Raw genomic sequence first — 27779 nt, forward strand, 5'->3', positions numbered from 1 at the left:
AGCCCCTCAAGACTGACAGAGCTCAAGAGGCACAGGGACAACTCTCACAGGCACACAGTGTGATTCTTGGGGTGTCCTGCATAGAGCCAGAAACTGGACTCAAAGATCCTGAGGTGTACTTTCTAACCCAGCATATTCTATGATTCTACAGACTTCCTGATTTTAGGGAGAGAATCAATCAGTGGCAGTTGTTTCACGTGGCTCACCAACAGCCCACACTGATGGGCGCTGAAGTGCATCAGCTGCGACTTCTCCCCCCGCACCTGTTTCGGCACAACCTCACGGGCACACAGAGGGCTGGTGTGGCTCTGCAGCCTGACCCGCAGCCCGCTGCTTATCCCGGAGCATCCCTGCCTGGAACGGGGAGAGGAGGAGATCGCAGGGGAGTCCCCCCCGCCCCGCGCCGCTTCCAGCGCTCCCCGGGCTCAGACGCGGACCAGAGGTGCCGCCTCCTCGCCCTCCCCTTCCTCCCTCTCCTCCTCCTCCTCCCCGCTCCTGCCCTGCCGGCTGGCAACGAGCGGCGGGAGCGGCCGGGAGCGGTGCGGGAGCGGGAGCGGTCCAGGAGCGGTCCAGGAGCGGAGCTGCCGCCCTTGTCCGCCCGGCCCGACCCCTCCGTGTGCCCGCAGCCGGACCGGACCATGGCTTGGGGCGAGCTCGGGCTCCTCCGCTGGCTGCGGGAGAGCCGGCAGTCCCGCAAACTCATCCTGCTCATCGTCTTCATCGCCCTGCTCCTGGACAACATGCTGCTGACCGTGGTCGGTAGGTGCAACGGGCTTGGGTTTGTTTTCCTCTCCCGGTTTATGGCTGAAATAATCTCCAGTGACAGATGTACTCCCGGAATGACCGATTAATGCTCTCAAACCCATCGTTTTCAAGCACTGATTTTTAAATTATTTTTTAAAAACACAAATTGTGTTCTAGGTATTGCAAACCCATCGCCGTGGACGTCAGTCTCGCTTTATTTCCATATTAATTGCAGGACAAGGAATGGTATAAAAAGGTCTCTAACTTTTTTTTTTTCTTTCTTCTTTTTGTCCCCCTATTCACAGAACGACAGATAACAGTATTTTTAGCTCACCACTGTTTTTTCTCCTGTGGTCATGCAGCTGAAACAACAGGCTAGATAACACTGGAGGTGCCTGTTTCCTGGTGATAGTTCCTCATTCCCCCACATTGGTCTTAAAATGATAGGTTAATAAGAAAACTATCTAACTGGGTTTTAAGAAAAGAACTTCTATGAGTTAGTTTAATAAAATAATCCAAGTTTTGATCAAAGATGTAACTTTTAATGGCTTCAGTGGCATAGGGTCAAGATTCAGGAATTCACTCAAATAATACAGTTGAACACTGGTAGTTTTAGAAGTCCTCACATTCAAATGTTTGTATGACTTTAAAGAAAAAGGTTCAGAGAAACTAGTGGCTCAGGGATGTGCACACATACACGTATGAATGCACATGCTTCTCTTGGAAGTGACTTGGTCTGTACAGAGCCAGCTCTCGGATGATGCTGCAGAGTCAGCTTCTGAATCAGACTCCTGAATTTCTTGGGGGGCTTCAGCTTAAAAGATAAAAGCTGGAAACATACCTATTTTTAGCAAGCTGATTTTGGATTTTTTTTTAACATGAATATACTTTCTTTAAAAACATTAATATTTAATTAGTTGTTTAGTAATATGTATGCTAGAAGCCCTAGAAATCATTACAGTTTACAGACTTCAGAGGGTGGGCTTTTTCAGGAAGAGACACAAGATGGGAAGGGGTGATTCTGTCACTAGTGTCAAAATAAACGAACCTGACATCTGCTTTTACAAATTCTGAAATGCTAGTTTCTGAATTATTACTTTTATTAATAATATATATTATATATGTATTATTCATAATACATATTAATACAAATAAATTGCAGCTAAGATCATAGAGTGTATAAAGAAGGTTCCTTCTGACTGATCTCTTCATTGTATGTTATTAAAAAATAATGAGATATGCAAGCATCAACATATTAGTTCTGATTATTTAATATAGGAGTGTTGTTTTTCCTTCTTATGGCTGTTACTCCTCAATATTTTTATGGTTTATTTTAAAAATGTGGGGTTTTGTATCTTTTATATTTTGGTTTAATAATAGTTCCAATGCTTTTCTCATCATTCATGTTTTCATAATCTAATAAAAGGATTTGTACAGTCATGTACAACAAAGAGACTTCATATTTGGGGTTTGATACTTCTTATACTTCACTTAATGATATCTGTATAAAAAATTTATGAAAAGTGGCAAAAAATAAAGACGAATGTAAAAGAACTTTTTGTTTTAAACTACACTTCTTAGTTATGGGCGTGTTTTTTCCCATGAGCAAATTTCTCTTTGAGTTCTGCCTTCCTGCCATTCAAAACATTAATGTGCTCTGTACAAAAGCCTTGCATTTCCTAATCAATGGCAAATCAAGCAAGAAAGTTTGATGATTCCATTTACAAACAACCTGATTGTAAGGTGCCAACATCTTCTATTTGTTTTTCCAGTGCCAATAATTCCCAGTTACCTTTACAGCATCGAACACGAGAAAAATGCCACAGAAATCCAGACTACCAAGCCCAAGCTGATCTCAGCAACCATGGACAGTTTTCAGAGCATCTTCTCCTACTACGACAACACAACGATGGTTACGGGAAATGAATCCGATAAGACCCAACCCAGCGAGCTGCATCCCACTCAGACAGAACAGATGATAGTGAATGTGACTCCTGCCCCGTCTGACTGCCCCAGGGATGATAAGGAGCTGCTGAATGAAAATGTTCGAGTTGGGCTCCTGTTTGCTTCAAAAGCCACAGTGCAGCTGCTGACCAACCCCTTCATAGGGCCGCTGACAAACAGGTATGTCCCTTCTGCTGCACCACCATCAGGACTCTACTGGTGCCTCAGTCCAGACCAGCATTCCAGACAAAGTAGTCCTAATTCTCTTTTGGCCCTGGCTTACTGGCCTTCTCACTTTATCTGGAGGAATATACTAGTGAAATATATTTGGTGAACATTTCTAAACACTTAAATCCTTTCCCAAATAAATTGTTAGGCTGCACACCAGCCATCAGTGTTGCACACTTTTCCTCCAGCTCCTGAGACTTTGGGCTTTTATAGAAACTTCTGCTGAAGTGGTATGAAATGTCTTCAATACAGTTACAGGAGGTCAAAAGACAGTGTAGTATTTATAGATCATTGTGAATTGGTCTGTGGTCCCTGCATAAGGAAGAGATGATATAACAACTGTAGGCAGGGTTCAGATCCCTCCCTTGCTGCCACTGAGATGTGCAGCTCTTGGTGTGATTTGGTGTGGGATGATTTGGAGTTATCTGAGGTAAGAATCAGTGGGAAACTCATGTGGACTTCAGTGAAGATTGAACAAGTTTCAGACTTTGCTGATGCCACATTCATCTCAGTGGGTGCCACATTTCCATCAGTACATGATCTAGCCCAGCCTTCAAATTGTTCTCTCTAAATTCTTGCACATTCAAGATGTCTTGAATGAAGTATGTCTAAATGGGACTGCACAGAAAATTAACTTGAGCCAGGATAAAGGGTATAAACAATAAAGTCAATGACCTACAAGCCCCTCTCCAAACCCAAGTACTGATGATGTTTTCATGAAGACTAAAAAGTATTTATAATATCGTTTAAAATTTTTGTGTTAATAATTAATTTGATTTTATTGTTAGCATTTTGTGTAACTGTTCCCCAGAGAAGCAGCTGCAGTCCTCCAAACAGACTATGAGATCAATCTCTGCAGGAAATAAACTCCAAATTGTATTTAGCTGGGTCACTGATTTTCCTATTTCTTATTTAAGCTGTTTTTAAAGAGAAGGATTATTCTTTTCAGAAAGTAATATGCAGTAGAAATTTGTCCTTGTAAAACACATTAAACAGTCAATGCCTATCACATGTGACAGTAGTCAAAACAACCAACACACTCCAAGATATTTCAGATTTTGAAGCCAAAATTACCTTAGCAGTTTTACCTTAGGTTTTACAGCATATATATATATATCTGTATGTATATAGTTTGAGTGTTTAGTTTGGCTCTGATTAAAGAGTAGCCAGCTGAGGTCTAAACATCATTTGGATTCCCAGTGTTATGTATTCAAAACCTGTATTCAGCCTGTGGAATTGATCTTGACACAAAAGCTTTAAATGAGAATTTTCATTTCCTCTTATCAGTAACACGTATCACCTACACAGATACAAGTACAACACCATGAAAAATTACTTTTCCACAAATATTGCTGCAAGTTGAGGAGGAAAGCAGTTTTCTTACCTAGATTTTCTGCATTGTTTAGTGAGGATGTAATAGGTCTTCTGCAGGCAAAGCAATATAACATCAAATAAAATTTTCACAGTAGTTCTTTAGGTATGCATCTAGATTTTCCCAAAAGTCTAAATTTTAGTCCTGTTGATATTTAATTTTCTCTGTTAGCATCGTCATTTCCACAACCTGCCCAGTCAGGAGAAGGCAGGTGGTAACCCCTCTCCCCTGGAGCCAGCTGGGACATGTGTGATACAGCCCTAGGCTGGCAAGGAGGCAGCAGATGCTCTTGGAGCATCTTCCTTTGCTGTTGGGAGCAGGGTTACCAACACATGAGTGTGAACTTCAGTGCTGTGAGCTGAGGTTTCCTCCTGGAAACCTTCTGCCTGTTTTTGCCTGGGGCAGGGTGTGTGACTGCGGTCCCAGGTTTGCAGGCTCAGATGCCCAAGAAGTGTGAGCAGAAAAAACAAGGAGCAGATCATTGTGGTGTGTGACAAACTCTTCTCTCATCCATCAGAAATGAGTGTCTTAGTGGCAAAGTGGCCCTAAATTAGATTTAAGGTTCACTGGTTTTCTTTCATGCACTATTTGTATCTTGGTACTGGTATCTGCCTTTTCTCTTAGTGGGAACTATCAGGTAACATGTTTATCAATTAACTCTAGAACTTATTGGATAACCTCTCCCCCTTAAGTTGAGAATTTCTAATAACAATGTGTATGATCAGCTAAAAATTATGACTGTTATAAATTAAACAGAAAATATCTGAGTTACCAATAGAAAGACTCTCCCTTACCCCTGATCAGCTGTTTGGTGATAATTGTTACTGCCGTTATTACTTCTACAAAATTTCAGCAAGTATTTCAACAAGGAGAATTGATTATTTAGTTCATGATCAGCAGGCACAATTTCTTAAGATACCCAGTAATTTTTTTTTTTTTAAATAGGTAGCACATTGTGTACAGTGATTTTATTTTTGAGTCAAATACAGCTGTTCAGTCGTGGTTTAGAATTTTAATCGAGTTTGGAGTTACTGGCTTTTCTCAGACACAGACTTTGAGTTCTTGAGTTTGTACAGCATGCAACAGGATGTTCTACTCACATCAGTGTATGCCAATAATGACTATTATGTTTTCTGAAAGTTTGGGAGGCTGTTTTCCCCTTCTTTTAGAATTACTGAGGGTCTAGATTTTCAAAAACAAATTTCAAAATTGGTTTTATTCAAGGAATGTGTTCCACAAAAATTATTTCTCCTTTAAAGCCCAGCTCTTTCCATGGAATACCAGACAACCCACACCTGGCTCGGTGAACTGGTTTGCAGTTCCTGGAACAATACAACTTCCCCTTCTTCCAACAAAGTCCAGTAAAGCAAACACTTGGGGATGGCTTTGCCATAGGATGTCAACAACACTTTTCCCACCATGGCACAGTTTCAGGGCAGAGCTGGTAAGGTTTTGTGGCTCAGGTGCACATCATGTTTTTCCCTGTAGTGAACTTGGCAAGAAACTGTGCAGGTAGTGCAGAACTGGACACAGGAGGCTTTGTGAGGAGAGGGCACTGGCAGGGGCAGATTGAAGGCTCTGCCCAATCCTGTCCAGTGAAGAGAGTGTGCAAAAGGCTGCTGTGGGAGTGATTTAACTCACTGCACTGGTACAGGCTGCCCAGAGAGGCTGTGGCTGCCCCATCCCTGGAAGCCTCCAAGGCCAGCTTGGGTGGGTCTCTGAGCAAGCTGGTTTAGTGAAGAAGTCCCTGCCCATACCAGGGAACTAGATGGTCCTTCAGGTCCCTTCCAAGCCAAACCATTCTGTGATCCTATGATTTACTTCACTGCTTTTTTCCAAACTCTTACCAAGCTCCATGCACGAGGCTGTGAGCGCAGCTGTGCTAGCACCTCAATCTGCTGGGGTCAGTGAATGTCCCTGTGCCATGCATCTCTCTCTCTTATTTTATCAGCCTGAAAAAATATGTGTTAAAACAAGGTCACATATTGGCCCAAAAATCATTAAAAAATTAATAGATATTTTCTCCATCATTTTTACATCAGCCTGACTACAGCTTTGAACTTTTTTGCATGAGAGAGTGGCTACCTGGTCAGTGTAACCTTTATTTACTGCAACAGAAGCACCAATCTGTTGTCCTTCTGTAGGGTAATCTTGTTAATAGTTATAAATCATTCCTAAGAGTCCTGCAATCTGGGAGCAATGTGGGACTGAAATGGAGTTAATTTGGGCATTCTCCATCAGTGGCAGCCTTTCCCTTACATCCTTCAACTAACGAGTCAGACTTTTTCAGAGGTCAGAAATACTTGTAAGAACCACTTTCAGCCGAGGTAGCTTTGGTGAAAACATGCTGGACTGACTCTGCTTCAGAATTGCTTGGAGGGCTATGAAAGGAGTGCCCCAAAAAATTACTTGCTTGGGCATGGTAACAATAAAAAAGAAGAGGGAAGACAGGCTGTAATCTTCCTTTGTGTTGCACACATGCAGGGGAAGAAAATGTAGAGATAACTGGGATAGACTATACCGTGTAATGGCTGAGAAGGAGAAACTGAACATTCCTAGGTCTCACATGGCAAGGACCAAGGAACAGAATCTCTGAGTAGTTGGCTGTTACAGGTGGTGCCTCTTCTTTTTGTGATTATTTATGTTGTACAGTGTAATTGTTCAGCAAAAACTCTCAGTCTGTGCTCTCTAATATCTCTAGAATAGAGCAGGGAATGCAGCTGCACATTAGACATTTGGGAAGCACAACTCCAACTAATTATTGCTGCTATTTCAGGAGCAGGCAGGGTGTGCTAAGAGACAGGGTTTGTTAAGATTATGCAGGAAAGGACAATCTGCATAACTAATTAAATCTCAGCTGGATGTGGGTAAGACTGTCCCCTGAGCAGGAGCAACCACGACTTCTGGAGGTTCAGCAATCCCATGCAGGGGCAGCACACCAGAACCAAACAGGCTTAGAAAAAACATTCATTTAAATAAAACAGACCAAAAGAAAGGTAGCTTTGTTCTCTTATATGCCATGTACAAAGGTGCTGAGAGATTAAAATCATCATCATAAATTATTATCATCACTGAGGAAGTTTGTGATAGGGATTTAACTTCTTTGGAGGTACCAGTCCAGTTAAGTACCACATGAGTAGTTAGTCTCTGCTTGGTATTTGCAACACCCACTTAAAAATCTCAACTAGAAGAATTTGTGCACTGTGTTTTTGGCATATTTTAATGTAGTGATGATATTTAAGGCAAAATTGTTTTTCATTCAAGTTTTCTTTGGCATCTAGAAATGTGCTTGCTAGATTTCTTTAATTCACAAAACTCACACAAATGTTATGAGACAAACAGTGAGCACCGAGCCCTGCACTTCAGAGAGTTTTCCATTTTTCCAAAGCCCTTAATTGTGTAAAAATATTAAAAACCTCCAAAGCTCAAAATAATTATTTTGGTTTGCCTGTGTCATGACTGCTATTACTAAAAGGGTCATTATAGATTCCTCCATTATTTGATTGACCCACTTCAGCCAATACTGCCAGTAAAAATGCCCAATACTGTCAAATCATTGAAAGTTGATATCCTTTGAAAGTACTCCTCTGAAAAGCATCATCCATTGTTGAAGAATTTGGCCGTTAAATAATGTCTTATCAAATGCATTTGAGATCCACAATCCTACAAAAAAGAAGCCATGAGGAAAGTGTGCTTAATGGAATACACAGACTGTCTTCAGAGCTAACTGGGTTTTGACTCTAGGGTAGATTTTTAATGGTGTGGAAAATAATATATTGTGATTTTTTTTGTTGAAATTTCAGTTTTAGCTACTCAAAAAATGTGTTTGCTTTCCAGCCAGAAAATTCTTTATTTCCTGAAAACTTGAAAATACTTAGAGCAACCAGGCATTCCTACAGGCTGTTTAGAGTCCTAATGAAGAAGTGGGTTGATGAAAAAAGCTTTGATCAGTTCCATTTTTGCTCCTAAACCCATGAAAAGAAAAAAAAAAAAAAAAAAAATTCTCAGGCTCTTTGGGACTCTTCCAGTTCTCCTGGCTGAGGCAGGAGTCCCAGAAAAGCTGATGACAAATTCTTCCAGTAAAAAAGCCATTGGCTTGGCTGTGTCTCATTATGGTCATTGTCTCATGAGGATGCAAACAGATGTGCACTGAAACACGACTGGGATACTTCAAAGTCCAGCATGCTCAGACAAATCTTCCTTTGGCATATCTTTGGCAACCTCATGAAGGCCCAGAGGGGCTTTGTTGGGAACAATTTAAGGCAGAACAAGAACAGGGCAATCAGATCCTAATGAGAAGTATTTCTTCCAGGGATTTCAGATACAAAGTCTGCTGTGCCAGATGAAAAGGCATTTGTAACATGGACAAATATGATCATGTGGTCCACAACAAACAGTTCAAAGCCTACCAAGGAACTACAAGTTGGGTTTTTGGTGTGTGTGAACTCATGTGAGTAAGCCTAACTCAAAACCTCAGAAATGTGAAATGTTCGTTTTGTTTTCCAGAATAGGCTACCAGATCCCACTGTTTGCTGGCTTCTGCATCATGTTTGTGTCGACAATCAGTAAGTGTCCACATCCTATTTGGTCTGGCCCAGACACAACCTCGAGATGAATATCCATAATAATTATCACTAGGAATTCTTATTGTTGATGTACAGGGACTGATTTCCAGGGAAAATGTCAGGATGTCTGCTCCATGTGGATAAGATTAAACAAGTACAGCCTTATGAACATGCTCTAAGGAATCATGACCTTCCATCCCACCTCGGTGGGTCTCCTCCTTAGCTGAACCTTTCAGGTTCTCCTAACCTGGAACGGTGCTCAGAGAGCTTTAACAGACAGCCATGGAAGGGCTGTCAGCCATGGAAGGGCTGCCTTGCAAGATCCTTAACAACTAGATGTTGTGGGGGCTTATCAGAAAGACTGTGAGGCTGCAGTGGCTCATGAGAATGTGAGTCAACAGTATCACAGCGTTGCTAAACATCACTGTGGGGTGTGCAAACAGGAGCACAGCCTGCCAGTCAGCTGAGATAATTTGGCTGCTCTAATGGCATTGATAAGGCTTCAGCTGCTGTTTTATGTGTGGCTTTGGCCTGCATTTAAAGCTGTGGCCCAAACAGAAAGAGTACAGAGAACATCAAGGATCATTAGAAGCCTGTGAGGAACAATGAAAGAATCAGTTTTGCCTCGGAAGGCAGATATAAAATGTATTAGAGTCTCTGACAAAAAAGGAAGGGAACAAACAATTTTCCATGTCCAGTGTACATAAGAGAAGGAATAATGACAGGTTGCCCAGAGAAGATGTGGATTTCCCATCCCTGGAAGTGTTCAAGGCCTGGATGGATGGGTCTCTGATCAACCTGGTCTAGTGGAAGGTGTCCCTGCCCATGGCAGGAGGGTGGAAGGAGATGACTTTTAAGATCCCTTCCAAGCCTAACCATTCTGTGATTCTGTGATTCTATTATTCTATGATCTTAAAACTGTATCATCAAGGGGACTGAAGTGCTAGAGAAGATGACCTGCTCCTAGAGTTACTGACAACTCTGCACTGTTAGATACATTTTGGTTGGGATGTAGACAAGAATAGTGAGCCTAATTCATGGCAAAAAAGAGAACTGCTGATCTGCTGACATCCTTTCTTCCTTCACTTTCCTTGATTTTTCTCTGTCCACCTAGTAGGAATTTTTGTAAGACCTGGTGAAAAGCCCAAGAGTCATGATCCCAGTGGGTAGGTGAGGAAAGTGCACGTGGATCTCTTGTTTAGTTGGTGCATAACAACTTCCTGCAGCTACAACCTGTCTGGCCTTAGGTGACCAACAGGTGGAAGGTGAAAAAAAGCTTTCAAAACTCCCTGAGATTTAATGACACTGACCATGGCATGGGCTCCACAAGCAGAGATGTGACTGGGTTTCTGGGACACTCTTACTTCCTCCTGGATAGGGAATTTAGCCAGGCTGATGGGTGCAACAGCCAGGGGCTCTTTCCCAGAAGGCAGATAGTGGCTGGGAGTGGAGCCCAGGGTTAAATCTCTTATGCAGAGACAGAGTGGCCCTTCCTCTGGTGCAGTTTCTGTGACTGCCTGATGCTGGGAGCACCAGAAACTTGGTGCAGCCCTTGAACGGGTGGATCTGGCTTCCCTGCCCCTCCAGCCAGCTGTGCTGCACACATCTGGTGTGGGGCTGGCAACACCAGGGGAGAACCTCTCCCCACCCACTCACTGGAGGAACCAGCAGCACATCCAGGTGTGTGTGTGACATCCTGCCTCCCTGAATGCCTGGAGCTCCAGACTGGGCAGCCTGAAATGAAGCAGCAGAGAGGCAAGGCTGGAAAGGAAAGCATTATTACTCCTTCCGTGTGCAGCTGAATCAGAGCAGATGTAATCAAATCCCAAGTAATTAGTTAAAACTGCTCAGGCTCTTGCATTCTGTGTTACCTGGAGGCTCAGACACCTGAGAGCAATTCAACACTGACACATCAAAATGCAATAAGAGAAAATAATGCAGTTAGCATTGAAAGTGGCACAAGTCACTGTAAACACTTGACTAAATTGTAGGAAGTTTTTGTGATAGTTTGGAGAAATCTAACTTTTTAACCTAGTTAGAGTTAACCTAATTTAAAAAATGTCCCTCTGTTTTTTCCTGTAGTGTTTGCCTTCTCTGGAAGCTATGCATTGCTGTTTATTGCCAGGTCCCTTCAAGGAGTGGGTTCCTCCTGTTCTTCAGTGGCAGGTAAGAGGAGAGTTGATAGAGTGAAACGCAGATCATTCAGTCATTTTCTGAATTGTATTTTGTCTGCACTTTCAATAATTAATACAAAAATATTTAATTAAACCAATTTCCTGGTTATTTTCTGTTCCTGTCATATAAAGTAGCTCAAAAGCAAATGTCTTTTCAGCTTTCCGTGGTATTTGGGTTGCAGTAAGGTAGAGCACTAAATGAACTGCACTCTCCCTGGGATTTCTGCACCTGTGTCTTCAACATTTTAAATTCATTTTTAGCCATTTTAAAGGTCATTGGGAACTTACATTGGTACTTATTGCAGTTGGAATAGCAGCTCTGTCTGTTACTGAAATTTCTGTTATACAATGTTGTTTTCAAGGCCTTACCATGCTGGTTGCCAGTTTGGACTCAGTTTACCTGTAATACAAGCTTTTATTTTTAAAGGAATAGGTGAAATGCAGTACAGGTTTTCAGCCCAAGTTACTTAACCCTTTTTGAGATTGAGACTGGAGAAAATATGTTTTCTTCATGTTGAATATTTCAGTCTTGGAAAAATTCCCTGTGATGGCAGAAGAAATAGAAATGTGGCTTGGGAAGGGAGGTGAATTGTAATGTTGAGTCAAGGTGCCTTATGTCTTACTCAGGAAAATCCCCCTTTCCAACTCACACTGGCCAATAACCAGGGTTCACAAACACTCCATAGAAGCCCAACAAGAATTTGGGGGCTGGATTCCTCCTGGGTTCCCTTGGCAGGGATTTTGCTCCAGCCCAGATCTGGGCAGTGCTGTCTGGGGCAGCTGGGGGATGGAGCACTCCAGACTGAGCATTCCACCTGGGAACAAGGGGCACCTCATGCTAAAGATGGGTTTGAAGCTGCACAACAAGCACTGGTTCAGCAGAGAGATTTAAACCTGGATGAGTAGTGGGAAGAGTGGGGATGTGGCTGAGGGAGGAGGCAGGGGCTGGTATGAGGACCCAGGGATGGAGAAGGCAAAGACAAGCAGGAGGGGTAGAGACAAGAGAATCCATCTTTTCTCTGACATCAGTTAAGGTTACAAGTTGAACTTTCCAAAGGGAAGCCATGCCAGAATCAAAATTGTTGTTCAGCTTTAACTCAGTCCTTGTGCAAGTGTGCACCTTGAGGTAGGGCTCTTACATGAGTACATGACTTTTTTTCTCAGACAACCTACAAAATAGAGCATAAAAGGCCAAAAGACTATCTAGTCCACCCCTTCCTGAAGGCAGCATCAGCTTAGCATCTGTCATTCTTCATGCACACTTGACAGGCACGATCTCAGAAGCCTCCAGTAATGCCCTCAGCATCCAGCTTTGTGCTTAAGTACCTTTATGGTCAGGAAGTTGGGGTTTTTTTTGATGTCTCATCTAAAGGCTCCTTACTGTCATGTGAACGTGTTTCTGCTTCTCGTACTTCAGAGAACATGAAGAACAGTTTCTTTTCTTTATCTTTTTGGTTCTCCTTCATATTGCCAGGCTGTTATCACATCTCACATCAGCATTCTCCTCTCTGGTTTTAAATTGAAAGTCCTGAAGTTGTCCCTCACAGATATTTTTCTTGCTCACTCTTGTTGTCAGTCTCTGGACAGTCTTAAGGGCACCCCCACACCTTTCTTCCTGTGCTGCACCAGAGTCAGACCCAGCACTGGGAGGAAGATCTGACTCCTTACAGGGGGTCACTTCATGTATCTCACAGGCAAAGGGAGTTTTGGGTACTGTTGCTGCCGATCAGTCATTTGCTCCCCTGCATTTGGAGTGTAATCATTCCTACCTATGTGTACAATTTTGTGTGATCTTCTTTGTATTGCCCCTTAGTTTTGTTTTCCAGAATATTTCCCCACATCTCACGCTCATTGAGAATTCTGGCACAGTTCTCCAACTAGCTCTCCAGCTGTTCCTTCAAAGGGCTTGATGATGTCACCCACAGTTTTCAGCAAGCATACTAATCCACACAGGACCTCTGCTCTTTTGATGCACATGATGGATGGTATTCACTTAATGATCAACCATGCAGTGTTTTGTTTTCTTTTTCTGCATAGCTGTCAACCTTATTTACTGAGCCCTACAAAAATCTTGATTTGAAAACATAATTATTAATTTCTATGAGGACTCTCCTGCAGCTTTTACATCTCTAGTGTCTGAGTGCTTCACAAAAACACAAATGAATTAGGCTTCGTGTTTCCTTTTGTGAAATGAAGGTTCATAATCAAATGCAGAAATGAGGCATGTGAAGATAAAGGTCAAAAGAATCCTTTAATTTTGGATGCTGAACCTGAAATACTCATGTACAAAGTAATCAGCTCTGCCTAATACCTCATGCCCAGAGTATAGGTAGCACTGACCACAATTTCAGCTGAGTGGTCACCAGACCTTTGTGCCATGCACCCAGAGCATAAATAAATGATCGTGAATACTTGTCAGAAGCTTTGTTCCTGCTAGTTGAAAATAATCTAAAAGCTCTGTGACAAAGACAGGGACAAAGAATCTAGCAAATAAGGGCATTATTAAATTAGCTGACTGATACTGCACAATGGAACATGGTCTTGGAGACCACATGCATTCCCAAACCCCTTTTTGCTTCAAAGTTAATTCTGTGGGGAGGAACTATACATATTTATATATTTATATATGTGTGTATATACATATATGTGTAGTACACACAAAGATACTTTCTGTCATTTCTGTGTAATGTTTAGTGGGTGTGGCAAATGATGAACATAAACTGTGGAACACAGATGTCTAATTTTGTGTTGTGCTTTTTTTCTTTTCTTTTCTTTTTTTCCCTTTGATTTAGGGATGGGTTTGCTGGCCACTGTGTATACGGATGATGAGGAGAGAGGCAACGCAATGGGAATTGCACTGGGAGGCCTTGCCATGGGAGTGTTAGGTCAGTGAGTTGGAGGCTCTGCTGGCAAGTGAAAGCACACGTGTCCCAGCCATGGCAAAGCAAGTGCTGCTCTGACAGCAGCAGGACTCCTGCTGAGTGTGATGCTGTCGTGTAGTCTCCAGGTTAGACTGGCAGGGCGTGTTAAGAAGAGCTTTTCCCACAGCAGCACATTCATTGTGGAGAGGCACGTGTCCAGCAGTAATCTCTGAGGTGCTTGGGTTTTGTTCACTCAGAGGAGCATTTTGGGGAGTGAAGAATATGGTATTGTCATCATCAGTGAGCTTTGTGGAGATTTTTAAACTGAGCTTTTTGGTCTCTGTGTGCCAATAGCAGGATGCCCAAATGCTTGCAGGGGATGTTTGTTCAGAGCCAAAGGTGTGGCTTCACAAGTGTGTCCTTTCTTTCTTCCTGGCAGTGGGGCCACCCTTTGGGAGTGTCATGTATGAGTTTGTGGGGAAGAGTTCTCCTTTCCTGGTTCTGGCAGCGCTGGCTCTGTTAGATGGAGGTCAGTAGATACGGAGAGTCGGTATCCCCATCCACCCCCCTTCTTGGAGGAATGTTACACTATTGATTTCTCTTTGCAGCTGTTCAGTTGCTTGTTCTGCAGCCATCCAGAACACAGGCAGAGGTGAGTATTCAGGTAAAACACTGGAGGCAGTGGGTGACACTTTGCCTTTCCTAATCCCAAGCTTTTGTTGGCAGAGTCAGAAGGGGACACCGCTACTGACACTTCTGAAGGACCCCTATATCATTATTGCAGCAGGTACTGGATCCCTTTTGTTTTTTTCCTTTAAACCAACCATTGGTGTCATTCCTGGCTTCCTGGCATGCCTTGGGCTGAGCTGCTTTGACAGTATTGGCATTTGCTGATTTCCTTTACGTGAAGCTGAAAGTGCCTGTTGGTACCTCATCCTACAGGATGAGTACACCAGTAGAAACACAACAGGCAGAAAGTTTGAAATGTGTCTTCCCAGCAGAGGGGACACTGATGACTTGGAGGTGCTTGCTGAGGCAATGAGGTATGGCCAGGGAGGCAAGTGAGGAGGGCCAGGGTTTCAGAGGGAGGGATTGCCAGCACACCACAGGCAGGCACAGGGAATAACTGAACTTTGTTTCTGTTTGAAGAGGGAGTGATTTTGGTCTCTTGAGCGTGGATTGTATTTCAGAAAAGGTCTGGGTTGAATGGTGAATGGCATTTTGTATTACATGTATCGTTTGTCTAATGAATCTTTCTGTCTCGAGAGATGTTTGCCATTTTGCATTGCATTTTGTTGAATGTTTATTCTGAAGTCTGTAATTGATTCTGGCTCTTTGTAATGTTGACAAAACACCTGGAAATAGGCAGTTATTTTCATGGTTTTGTTTCTTAGTTCTAACTTGCTTGTCCAACAAAGCAATTCTTCCAGGCATTGCTTGGGTTCTCTCTTGGTGATCTTAGGGCATGATCATAACCTTGACTCCGTGATCCTTGGTCGAGCTGCAACTGAAGTTATACAAACACTTCTGTTTGAGAAGTTCTCAGAGCATTAAAAGGCCTTTCCATGGAATAAATGTATTTGAGGGGAAAAAAAATAGCACAGACAGTGCTTGTTTCAAGAGATCAGATGTGGTGTTTGTCTGATTCAGTAATTTGTCTCTTACAGTGGTTAAAGCAGGGGTTGCAAGGTGAGATTCATCTAACAGGGTTTGCCAAATGCTTATGTTATATCCAGTCTGTGCCAAGGTTTATTCTGTGGTAGAATTTGGTTTACACCACAAAATATGACAAGGGGACAGGTTTTTAAGGGGTACTTTGCTTGACTAAGATTTAGCTACTCCTGCCAAGCTTAATCTTGGCCAAGGAAGAGAAAAGTTGCCACGGATCCCACTGTCTTGACTATGTCCTGTGTCTGCTAAGAGCGTGGAGGGACTTTGTTCCAAATTTTAACACATGTTTTTGTCAGAGCTGAAAGCTGAATACCAACTATAACTTCAGCTTATCTGGCTTATGAATGCACAACAGTCCAAATGCAGTTTTCTTGATGCACTGGGAATCCACTGCTTAAATGTTAATTGCTTCAATTCTGAAATCACTCCTTTATTTACTAAAAAGGGTCTGAAAATTTTGTTTGCTCTCCCTCATCCCAAGGGGTTGGACAGGCATATTTTTGCTTTGCTTGCTAGGGTGGGAATTTCTGATCCTGATGCTGACAGGGAAGGGTGGGTAAGTGTTTGATTGGGATGGCAGCTCCGTGCTGTGACACCCTGGGGTGATCAGTCAAGCCCTGTGTCACATTCTCTGTATCTAAACCACGAGGGTGCTGGGACTGTGGGTGTCCCATACTGTGTGCAGTGCTCAGTGTACAGACACAGATTAGAGAGGAGAAGGTTAAGAGTCCTGCTGGGTTTGCACTGCTCATGGAGATTAGGGGTTTTGAATGGCTTTTCAGGCAGCTCACTACCTCATTAAAAAACTGACTGCATCGCCAGTGGGCTGATGAGTTGACCACCAGTAAAAACCAGGGCTGTGTCAGGCATGCTGCAAACGGGTTAACAGTTTCAGTGTTCCTTCCAATCTTGATTTAGGTCCACTAATTTCATGGTATAAATTCAGACTCAAGGTCACGAGCGTGTGTCATACACTTGAGTCATAATTGTTTGTATTCTTAACATAGGAGCACTTTCTGACCAGTTTGGTTTATCTATAGCACAGTATTACTCCTCAGCACAAGGTGACCTCGTGGCAGAGGTGATGCAGCTCAGGCACTCTCTTTTTTTTGGGGTACATTCTATGGACCTGAAGTACCTTTATCACCATATGCCTGAGTACCAAGCTCTGGTGATGCTTCCTGACCTAAGGAGAAATAGATGCCACAAAGGTGTGCAAGCACACCTGTTCCTCATTTCTGTGTGGTTTGTTAAGAGTGGAATGAGACCTTTGCTATCCAAGTCATCTCTGTCAGAATGGTGCTGCTTCCTCTGGCTGCACTCTGTGCAGTCTGAAATGTTTTTCCAGCATCAAGGGAGCTTCTTGAGCATGGCTGATTTTGCCTTGGAAGAGGGCAGCCCCACGGTGTTTAACTGGGGCTCCTCACAGACAACAGTGGGAGCTTGAGCCCGAGTGGAAAGGTTGGCTCTTGTCTTTAGGGCAAAGCAGTGCTGAACTGTTGCTCCTTGCCCCGGGAAGGGAGTGAGCCAGCTAGCCAGCAAGTTCATTTTAGGAATTGTGGATACACAGTCTAATATATTCTGACAGGTTTGAGCAAAGAATGACATCAGTGCTCATTTGGTTTTGAACCTTGTGATGAGGAACTTGTTCCCAGAGAAATAATGTTTCTCTGAATTCAGAAAAATTGTGGTGTGTTGTTTTTTCTTTTTTTATTTTTTAAAAATAATAATTTAAAAAAAAAGGCAAAATATAGATGGTAAATGACAGTGAGAGTCTACAATATTAGAGAGAAAAAAACCGGGAACACAAGTTTGAGGTTGTCACTTCTAACAGTGACTTCTAAAAACTGTGTTGTGAGGGATTAGCAGAGGGGACATGTCCCCTTGCCCTGCATTAAGCTTTGACTGCCTCAGGGTCTTCTGAGGAAGCATGAAAGGCATCTTGAATCCAGAGAACTACTGTGGGGGTTGCTGAAGCTGAAGTGCAGCGCTGAGGACAGATGGACAGGGCAGGAGCCCTGGAGCCTGCACTGCAGGCTGTGGTGTGGGGCACAGCTGAGCTGGCAGGCAGGACTGAGTCAGCACTGCCACCACTTGGTATCCTTTGTGTCTGGGTTACTAAAGGTCCAGAAATTCAAAAGACATCTGTAAGCACTTGAAATTCATAGGGCTGGGCAAGCTCAGGCAAAGCCATGCTCTGCTGCATGGGCTTACTGGCTGCCAGCTATGGGATCTTGAGGGAAAATTCCCATTTCTAGGGGACAGACATCTCTGGGATTGTCTCTTGGTATTTTCAGGATCAAGACCTCCACATCTCATCATGTGATGGAGGCATCATCTCTCAGATGACAGAGGCATAGGGTCAGAGCCTGTGCTTCTTACACAACAGGGCTCCAGTATTGCCCCAGGGGACTAGGTAAAGACCAGAAGATTGTAGTTTTAGCTAATCATTTGTGCAACAGTCAGACCTCATGAACTTTCTAAATGTCATCAAGCTCACTGCAAACTTTCACATTATGAAATAGCTTAACCTTTATTGTAGAATTTCTAGGAGAATAGAAATATATAAAAAGTTAGTCTTCAGTGATTTCACATTGTGTTCTACTTAACGTTAATCAACATCTGATACTTGACAAATAGGACTATAAAAAATGTAATGTTTTATGTAAAAGCATCAATTCTTTGCATGGCCTTTTGTTCATAGTCAAAAGAAACACTTACTTCTATTTTTCCCCTCCCTTTCTTTCTCTAAGGATCAATCTGCTTTGCCAACATGGCTATTGCTATGCTTGAACCAGCTTTACCCATCTGGATGATGGAGACCATGTGCTCAAAAAAATGGCAGCTTGGTAAAGTACAGGACATTATTTGCATCTCTCTCTTTAGTCTAATGATTGTGTTAGTTCTGGTCCTGTTAATGCTTATATGCTTCAGGGGGGTAGGTTTTTTTTACAGTCTTTAAATTTTCGGTGTTATACCTGCACAATTACAAACATTGGGCTGTAAGAAAAATAGAAAGTATTTGCTATATAGATTGATGTTGCTGCAATAGAGGCTCCATGAGGGGCAGCACTACACCTGAAGGAGAAATAGCTGCAGGCAGCCACGGCACTGTGGTTGATCCAGCTGTGTTGGGAACCCCAGCAGCACATCTGGCAGTGAGTGTTGGCAGGGGCAGCTGCAAGATGCCTGTTGAGCTGCAGAGCCAGTCTCTCAGGGCAAAACAATTTGTTTGTTTGTTTTTTCCTAGAGGGACCCCATCCTGAGTCCCCAGTTTGAACTGCCAGGAGAGGCAGCCACAGAAATCTGCAGCAGGTGCAGCTGCTGGGTGAAAAGCACCTTTGTGCCAGCACACACCTCCCAGCTGCTGCTGTAACATGGGGAGGAAGGATGGCCTTGCTTAAAATGTGGCCACAAGGAACACTTTCCCTTGAATTTGACAGATTTGGTGTCCTTCCAGGGGTTACTTTCAGCAGGAAGCAGTGGGAGAGCCCCAACTTGGACCTCCTTATAACCTGTATAACCCAATCTCGGGAAAGCAGTTCCACAGGCAAACAGGGAATGTGCCACATGGATCAGGTCAGACTGGAGGCTAAAGCTGGGGCAGTTACCCTCTCTTTGAGGTGAAGGGGAAAAACCCACCAGAGAATAGACAAAATTCCAGTGTCAAACTGTGTGAGAGGTTGATATGAATATTCTTAATGGGGGGATGCCCAATACCAATTTGATAAATGTAATGATGTCTTCTGTGCTGTGATGTTTCATGAGGGTATTCATATCAGTATATGGCTTTTGAAAGAAAAAGAAAAAGTCTTTATTTAAATGATGTTCAGCCAAGATCTGATACCCCCACTCTATGTTAATGCAAGTGTCCCTGCACCATATAGAAAGCACAAACCTTAGTTCTAATTAATGCAATTCAGATCTAGAGTGGCCATAGGTGCAGTTTTTATGTGCTGCTGTACTGTGGAACATGGTAATGACTTCCAGCCTGCACTACAGCAAAATGAATATGCAAACTTAGGTATTTTGAACCTCACAAAGGAAAAATAAATATTACTTATCTACCTTCCTCACCAGAGTTTCATATTACTGGTGCAATAGAAATGAGATTTACAAATCTCTTAGTTGAACAGAGGTTCCTGGAAGGAAAATATCCATTTTAAATTAAGACTAATTTTACCCCTTAACGATACAAGTAATTGACTCCATTACACTTTGTGCTGATTTCACAGCATTAATTAAAGTTTTTAAGCCTCTTAAATTATATCTTGAACTGCAGGGTTTTAAGCAAATGGTTATCTTATGCAATTGGAGATCCAGCTGTTTGAAGCAGGATCTGAAGAAGGTATAAAGAACCTTGATTTGACCAACTGATGTTACTGTGCATAAAGCTTATTTAGAAATCCTGGTTCTGCTTCAATATACCACAGCTTACATACCAACCTGCAAGTCTTATTTAAAAAGCCTTTTCAGTTCTGCTTCTCTTTTACAGCTGTCCAGGTCTGCTCTGTGTGACCATTTGGTATAACCAGATAGCTCCAGGCAGTACTAAAGTAGCTGTGGTTATACAGGTGAAAATGAAATGTTTCCCCAGCACCACCACTGTAACCCACAAGGATTTTAATCACAGGATATTGCTGTGCTAAAAATTACCTCTTGATTTTTTTCTTATGAGTATCAGAGAGATAGGAAGGAAGATGGATAGGCAGGAAATGAGAAAATCCACGTTGCCTTGGTGAAAGATGAGGAGCATATACACTTGAAGGAAATGGTTGGACTGTGTACTGCTATGTCGTGGCTGCTTTCTAAATCTGAATTACCTGATTTAAGGGGGACCAAACGAAGGCTTGTCACAGCATGCACTGATTTGTCAGACTTCCCTAGTTCTGTCAGGTGTCCCAGTTTGGTTTTTCTTAAGATGCAGAGTTGAACGGGAACAGAATACTGTGTGTTATCCCTTGCTGGACACACAACCCGTTCAACACCACTGCACAGGGATCTGGCATCAGGCACAGCCACCCTGTCCCTCTGCCTCTGGGTATTTTTCATAAGAATCCTCCTCCTCAAGGGCAGTCCCTGCTCTCACCCACACCTGCCTCATCCTCCCTGCTGCTCCCGAGGCAGTGGCACTCCATGATCTCCACTGGCATTTCTGCCTTTGCCATTTCCTCTCTGACTTAGTGTAGGGAGAGCAGGAATCCTGCAGTGCAGACTGTACCTGGCTTTTAAACCAGAGATGTCTCTGGTCGCTGTGCAACCAAAATCTACTCCAGATATGGCCACTGCTGGGAAAACCTCCGGGCTAGAAAAAAATTGCTGGTCCCAACAGTCTGCTTTTCCAAGCGGGTGGATGTGGGGGGTGAGAGAGGCTGGGTACCCTCCCATCAGGGTCAGAAGGAATTTATTCAGGTGCCCTCATTGCAAGTCATTATACGTAATTTTTTTATTTTTCAAATTTAAACCAACAACCAATTCTTTAAAAAATTAAAAATATGTCAGCTAAATAGTTTCAAAACAAATATTTTAAGGTGTTTCACCCTTACATTATTGATACATGCTTGACTTCAGTCTCTGCTCTGCCAAGGACCATATCATGGCACCACAAACCTGCCTGAACAGGAGGTGTGATGGCACTCACAGGCTTGGAGGGTGACTGTCCCTTGCAGGGTCACAGCAGCAGCTCTGCTGTCCCCTCCTGCAGGGGATTCACCCTCTCCTGGCCGTTCTGGGCTGGCTGCACATGCTGGGCATGTGGGTGAGTTGCTCTCCTTGACCCATCCCAAAGGTTATTGCAGTTTGATAGAAACTTTTTTGCTCTTTGTTGTTCCGTCCCCTCTCCCATAGCAGCTCTTGTAGCTGATGCTGAAAAACTCTTTTCAAAGGCATCCCATCAGCCCTGCATTTCACAGATGATGTCCTTAGATTTCATGAGACAAACCGGATATTTGATTCCTGGGGCTGTGCACAAAGGCTCTGTTAGATGCACTCAGATCAAAATTACAGTGTCTGGGATTTATTAGTTTCTTCTAACACTTCACTAAAGTCCTTGCTGATAAAACATCTCATTCATATTTTTCAGGTGTTGCTTTTCTCCCAGCTAGTGTCTCTTATCTCATTGGGACTAATCTTTTCGGGATACTTGCGCACAAAATTGGAAGGTATGCTTCATTTAAAAATACTAATCATCTTCCAGTCTCCTCATGTACCATTCCCAGTGTTTCCCAGGGCAGTTTATTGATAGTGAAAATTATTGAACTTCGTTCTGTTGTAGCAAAATTGCTTTTTTGAACACGTTGCTACTTTTGTTGTTGAAGTCAGCACTTCAGACATGACTTTGAGACATTGAGGATCCGCCCTAGGATCTCATTATTACCCATCTCTGAGTGATGTTTCTTCTTTGCTAGGTGGCTCTGTGCTCTGCTGGGGATGCTAATCGTGGGAATAAGTATTTTATGTGTAAGTAGAAGATGGTGATCTTTCAAACCATGCGGATGTTTGTGTGCTCATCTTCAAATGTGTGCTTTTCCTCTGAGACTTGGCTGATTTTGCTGAAGTTTCTGCTTTGTGACATGGTATTATGCAATGTGTGGTTAATAGATCTTTGAGTGCTTTCAAATTTCAGTGCTTCAGTTATTTTAAGAAAAGTGGCTCTGAAAGGAGGATGATTCTTTTCTGAGCTGTCACTCTGTTCTTGCTGATAATAGGAAGTGTGTCAGTGGTTTAATGGCACAGTCACCTGAAATGACAACTCAGAACGAGGGTCAAACTCTCACATCTCTACAAACTGCACCTTAACTACTTGGAGAATTTATCTTAGAAAAAGAAACTAACCTTATTAGCTTGTGCAGTGTGACATAACTATCTGCCTGAAATTTCCCTTACAGGTACCATTTGCTAAAAACATTTATGGGCTCATAGCACCAACCTTTGGAGTTGGATTTGCCATTGGTAAGAAAATTTACAATTACCTCTTACAGTCTGTTGTTCATATAAAAATGATTTAATGTGAAGCTACAATTAGTTTTGTTGCCACTCTGATGTGATAGTGGTGAAGTCTGAGCTGTGGCCCAAAGTGGTAAGGAGAGCAAGAAGGATTAAAGGACAGTGCTTAGGGAGTTCGAACCAGGCTGCTTTAGACAAGCTGGATTGCTGAGTCTGTCCAGGATGGCTCCACTGACCTAAACAGATCTTTTAAACTGTCCAAGAATGTAAACTCCTTCTTCAGAAATGAAGCCATACACTGCCCCAAACCCACAGTCTTCTTTGTTGTGGAAAAGAATTATATAGACATTTCACAGGAAAAAAAGGCTTAAAATTGTGTATATAGAATAGGAATTCCCAAGCCCATGAGCAGGCTGGAGTGGGCACTGGGGCTTGGTTTTCAGTCCTTGGCTCATCAGAAAATGTTCTAGGGCATCTTAATGCATCAGGGATGTGTAGTTAGAAAAGAACTTAGAGGCTCAACTACAACTCCCCAGTACCTGAGCAGTTCTGTCAGCTGCCTGTGCTGCTTCTTGCAAGCAATGAAGGTGTGGCTCAAAAGACACGATAAAGCTGCTATAAATAATTTTGGCTGACTGGAGGCTAATGCAATCTTTTAGGCCCAGATTAAGTGTAAGTTCATACCAAATAGCTTTCCCCTAAATAAAAGCTACTTGGCTGGTAATGTGAGGTGGGAGCCTTTGCAGGGACTGTCGCCGGGAAGTGATAGATGTGCTCTAAGCTCACATCTCTCCTGTCCTCTGGCAGGTGTCACATGTTTGTGTGCATACATGTTCAGACATGACCTCAGACACAGCAAAGACCATAAACAACAAAGATAATACAGACTGGTTTTGGACAGACATTGTGCTTAGTTAAGAACTTTTAGCTGCTTTTGCATCCCTTCTTAGCACGTGGTTGGTTCGCCAAGACATTAAAAGAAGAGAAAAGTAAAGGCAGTATTTTCCTGAAACGTGTTTTCCTCCCTCCCCCCCAGGAATGGTGGACTCCTCCATGATGCCCATCATGGGCTACCTGGTGGACCTGCGCCACGTGTCAGTGTACGGCAGCGTGTACGCGATTGCCGACGTGGCCTTCTGCATGGGCTTCGCCATAGGTGAGTGGCCTCTCCTGCCTGCAGAGCACAGCTAGAGAAAGGATCTGCTGCAATGCCAGCTGGGAATCCCACTGGCATTGGCAGGTTTTGTGAGCACAGGTTCTTTTTCCCTGGAAGAAATAAAGCAGAGGGAATCGCATTTGGCATCCGCTCCCCTCCCGTGCCGCGCTCTGCTCATCAGCTGGGAGAGGCTCGGAGCTGTCAGGCACTGAACACACACAGGGCATGCCTGGGAAAGAGTCCTTGGAACATTTAACACCACAGCTGTGCCCTTAGCAGTCTGTGAGGGGGGTAACTCCCCACTGACCCCCTGCTCCTTGAGTGCATGAGTCAGGTGCCCTTAGGAACATCTCTAATTTCTTCAATGAGAGTGGAGTATGGAGCCAGGACAGTCTTATAAATGCAAACATGTCTTTACATTCCTCAAATCAATTTGAAATGCAGGAGATTTGTATATAAAATTACTGTTGTTTGAAGTGGCTGCTGCAAATTTTGTGCCTGAGCCATCTCCAGAAAAGGGTTTTTATCTATACAAGGTCCCTCTGCTGGTGGTGCCATTGCAAAGGCCATTGGATTCCCATGGCTCATGACAATTATAGGGATTGTGGATATCCTCTTCGCTCCCCTGTGCTTTTTCCTTCGAAGTCCACCTGCCAAAGAAGAGAAAATGGTAAGCATAACTTGGCTTCTTTATTTTCTTTTTTTCTGTGAAACAAATGATAATTTATCTCCGCATCTTTGCCTCTTACCTCCTCAAAATAGGACCAGCACAGTGTATTTCACCCTCATGCATCACCTTTGGAATGAACCCCCCCTTCTTTTTATGTCCAAGATCTATGAAGACAAACTCATTATTTGTTACAGGTTACAAAGTCACAAATTTGATTATCAATAATCAGGGTCCAGCAGACATTCCTCTGCAACAGCATATGCTGTGGTGGAGTCAGTATAAAATGCATTTTTGTTTTCCTTGAAGAGCCAGAACTGTACTGACCAATTGATCAAATTATTCCCCATGCCTCAACCTATTCTTTTTCCCTTGGTCCTCTCCTGTATAGTTTGCATCATACTTTTTTCTCCTCCTTCTTCTCTAAATTGTTCACTTGCCATTAATGACTTCTCTTACTCAACCTCTATCAGAGGTCTTCCCCTTTTTTTTTAGTATAAAGTTGCCAATGCCTTTATTTTATAAGGCAGTCAGTGCTCCCCAGCCACTGTATGATGTGCAAGCAGAGTGATTCTTGGCCAAATCAGTATCCTGCCCAGCCCTGCAGTGGGATTTTAGGGATGAGTCTCAGATCAGGCGAATGTGTTGTGATACAACCCTAAAATTAGGGGCTAAGAGGACTAAGTAAAAAATGACAGTGTGACTAACAGCCTTTAGCAGACTTTCTGAACAGGGCTGACTTGGGTCCAAAATGTAGTTGTTAATTGTTTACTCAGGTGAAAAGAAACTGTAATTTTCATGGTCATGGTTTTATTAAGCAGTGCCACATCTCTGCAAGGTAAGGACAGCACCTGCTCGATGTGCTGCTCACACTTCATTATGGGCAGGAGCAGAGAAGGTGGAAAATTAAACCTTGCTGAAGTAGTGGCATAAGTGAGGCCAGAGACCTTCTGTTTTACAAATATTTGGACTGCAGAATCCTGGAGAGTCCAGTTAATCCCTTGTCATGACCTTTGCCGACTGAGCAGGTTTAGTTTGTTCTGATTTTTTTACATTGACTAAGGCTGAGGAACAGAAAGAAAACACCACCACCAAAAAGCTGCTGCTCTTTGCTCTAAGGTACCTGTAAGTGCAAAGTAACTCCTGTTCCCAGGGTGGCTGATGGCAGTGAACTGATGGGCCATTTCTGTCCAGTTCAGAGAGTCAAAGGGAGGGTCCCAACATTGTGCTCGTGGCATAATTAATTAAAACTCAAACTTAATCACCTTCAGCATGAAATATGCTACAAAACTGCTCCAAAACCCATAGGAAAAAGCCATCCCAAAGAATGTGACATTGTGATTGGCCCCTCACTGTCACAATCACTTTTAGCTTGCCATGGGTGACAAGGCAAAATATTTGGACCACCACTCCCAGCAGAGCCCAGTCATGGGGTTCTGGACCTGCACAGAAAGGGGGGCCAGGAAGAAAGGCAGGAAAGGGGATCTGACTCGAGGCAGTGGGGCTCCCTTTGACCATTCACCCAGCTTTTAATGGAGATTAAACACAGGGTAAATTACTGTAACTGGAGAGCAGGGAGATGTATTTCAATAAGTCATGACCTGAAATACAGGTTAGAAATTTGCTGGTGATGTCTTTAGGGCCAAGATCCCACCTCCCACAGACCTACAGGCTCGATTTAGTCCAACTGGAATCAATTTGGGTTCCACTTCCAGGGAGAAGAGGTGAATCCCTGCACGGTGCATGCAGCACGAGGGCTGTGCTGGATCACCACACTCAGCTGGCTGCTAGGTAGAAATGCTAATACTCACACTTTGTTTCCTTTCAGGCAATACTCATGGATCACAACTGTCCTGTGAAAACAAAAATGTACACCCAGAACAACATCCAGTCCTACCCCATAGGTGAAGAAGAAGAATATGAAAGTGATGAATAACAGAAAAGCCATAGAACATATCCTGGTGTACAAAATGCTGTGGTTCATGTGAAACATTTCATCCAGAAATAGGTTTTAGTTGTACTGTACATTTAATGGTGAAATGGTCAAACAAACCAAAGGTATATTATTCACTGCCCGTGGTTATCAAGCAGACTGCTAACCGCCTTACAAGGGGGGGAAAGCTTTTATAGAGGATTTGTATAGTGTTAATCTTTGTGTATTTAATTTTATTGAATATTACACTATATTTTTTATTAAATGTGTAGTATAAATCTGTATAAACGTGAATTTTAACTATTTGGTTTTTAAAGTTAACTCATTGACAGTATTTCATACTTTATTTGAAGTCATATGTTATTGTCAAGAGTCTTCTTTCTTTCTAGTCTGACTGGAAATCTAAAAAAAAGGCAAAATGAAGGAAAACTTATCTAATTTGAATCCTTTTAAGTGGTACCCTTGTAAGTACATTGAGAGGAGATGAAGGCTGGAATTCAGTGTGGACAGCACTGTTGCTTTTTTCATCAGCTTCAGGTTGTAATAATGGACATATAAAAATAAATAAAAGGCACCATTTCCTTGCCAACTTAAATAATGAGCTCTCCCTGAACGACTCATGAAGTGTTGGGGAAAACACGAAGCCCCCCCAAAACACACCACCAGGTAAACAAGTAGGTATGGGCATGTACTATTCCTTTCCCTTAAAGAGAGTGAGAACAGCATGAGGATCCCTTTTTATATTTCTTTTGACTCTTTTAACATATCTTAACTTTGGTTTTGTTGCATCATAAGTGACTGGTTAAGGAAAGCTGCATTGTTACAGTATTTTGTCTTAGCAGGTACTAAAAGTGACTGCCATAAGCAGTTTAAACAAACAGCTCTTACATGCATTTGCATACACATCTGGAAATTTAATATATATTTATTTTTTTAAAGTAAGTTAAATTATCAACTTTGCTTAAAAAAAAAAAAAAAAAGGAAAAAATAACCAGTTTGTTGCCAATCTAAATCTCAACATTTGGGAACACAGTCCAATACAGGTAAAGTATTAGGCAGTCCCTATCTGCATTGAGAAAAAACACTTGGGAAAAAAGCATTTTAAACCAATCCCAATGTCCTTCTCATCTGTGGTGTATTACTTCACTTATAAAATTAAAATCTTTATGTGCCTTCTTTCATGTAATTGCAGATGTTTTCTGTACTACAGCATAGATACTATGTTTACATATAGTTTTGTAAAGCGTATATACTATGGTCAGAAAATATGAGAATTATAGTGGATCAAACTTCAAGTGTTGCTCTGTCAATAATTACCCACTGAGAACGCATTAAAATAAAGTTATCTGACAGAAGTTCATGATCTATTGTAATAAAGTGGAAAAAAAATTAAAAAAGAAAGAATTCCCCTCATAATTTGCCTTATGCATCGTGTTTCACCAAGGGGGGAAAAGCCAACAAGTATTTCAGGTGGTGGGAAAAAAACTCCTCAGAGCTGTTCAGTGGTAACTCAGGACAA

General features: G+C 42.6%; 1 protein-coding gene across 1 annotated transcript; it reads left to right on the plus strand.

The window, feature by feature from the left end:
* The first annotated feature begins 619 nt into the window (after positions 1–619).
* Positions 620–27660, plus strand: SLC18A2 (solute carrier family 18 member A2). The gene is made up of 15 exons (XM_050338118.1): positions 620–759; positions 2517–2868; positions 8795–8853; positions 10936–11019; positions 13820–13912; positions 14328–14417; positions 14497–14540; positions 14615–14675; positions 18313–18408; positions 21642–21720; positions 21967–22018; positions 22447–22510; positions 23541–23660; positions 24197–24330; positions 26156–27660. Exons 1-15 carry the CDS (start codon positions 639–641, stop codon positions 26261–26263), a joined length of 1557 nt encoding a protein of 518 aa, XP_050194075.1. The 5' UTR covers positions 620–638; the 3' UTR covers positions 26264–27660.
* Positions 27661–27779: the final 119 nt, after the last annotated feature.

Source organism: Myiozetetes cayanensis, unplaced genomic scaffold, assembly GCF_022539395.1.
Source record: "Myiozetetes cayanensis isolate MyiCay16 unplaced genomic scaffold, myiCay2020 scf10, whole genome shotgun sequence".
Lineage (NCBI taxonomy): Eukaryota > Metazoa > Chordata > Aves > Passeriformes > Tyrannidae > Myiozetetes > Myiozetetes cayanensis.

Excerpts from the sequence above, each read along its gene's own strand:
- SLC18A2 (XM_050338118.1), top strand. The coding sequence starts at position 639 with ATGGCTTGGGGCGAGCTCGGGCTCCTCCGCTGGCTGCGGGAGAGCCGG. Across the intron at positions 21,721-21,966 it reads CTTGCGCACAAAATTGGAAG|GTGGCTCTGTGCTCTGCTGG; the intron begins GTATGCTTCATT and ends CTTCTTTGCTAG. Across the intron at positions 22,511-23,540 it reads TGGAGTTGGATTTGCCATTG|GAATGGTGGACTCCTCCATG; the intron begins GTAAGAAAATTT and ends CCTCCCCCCCAG.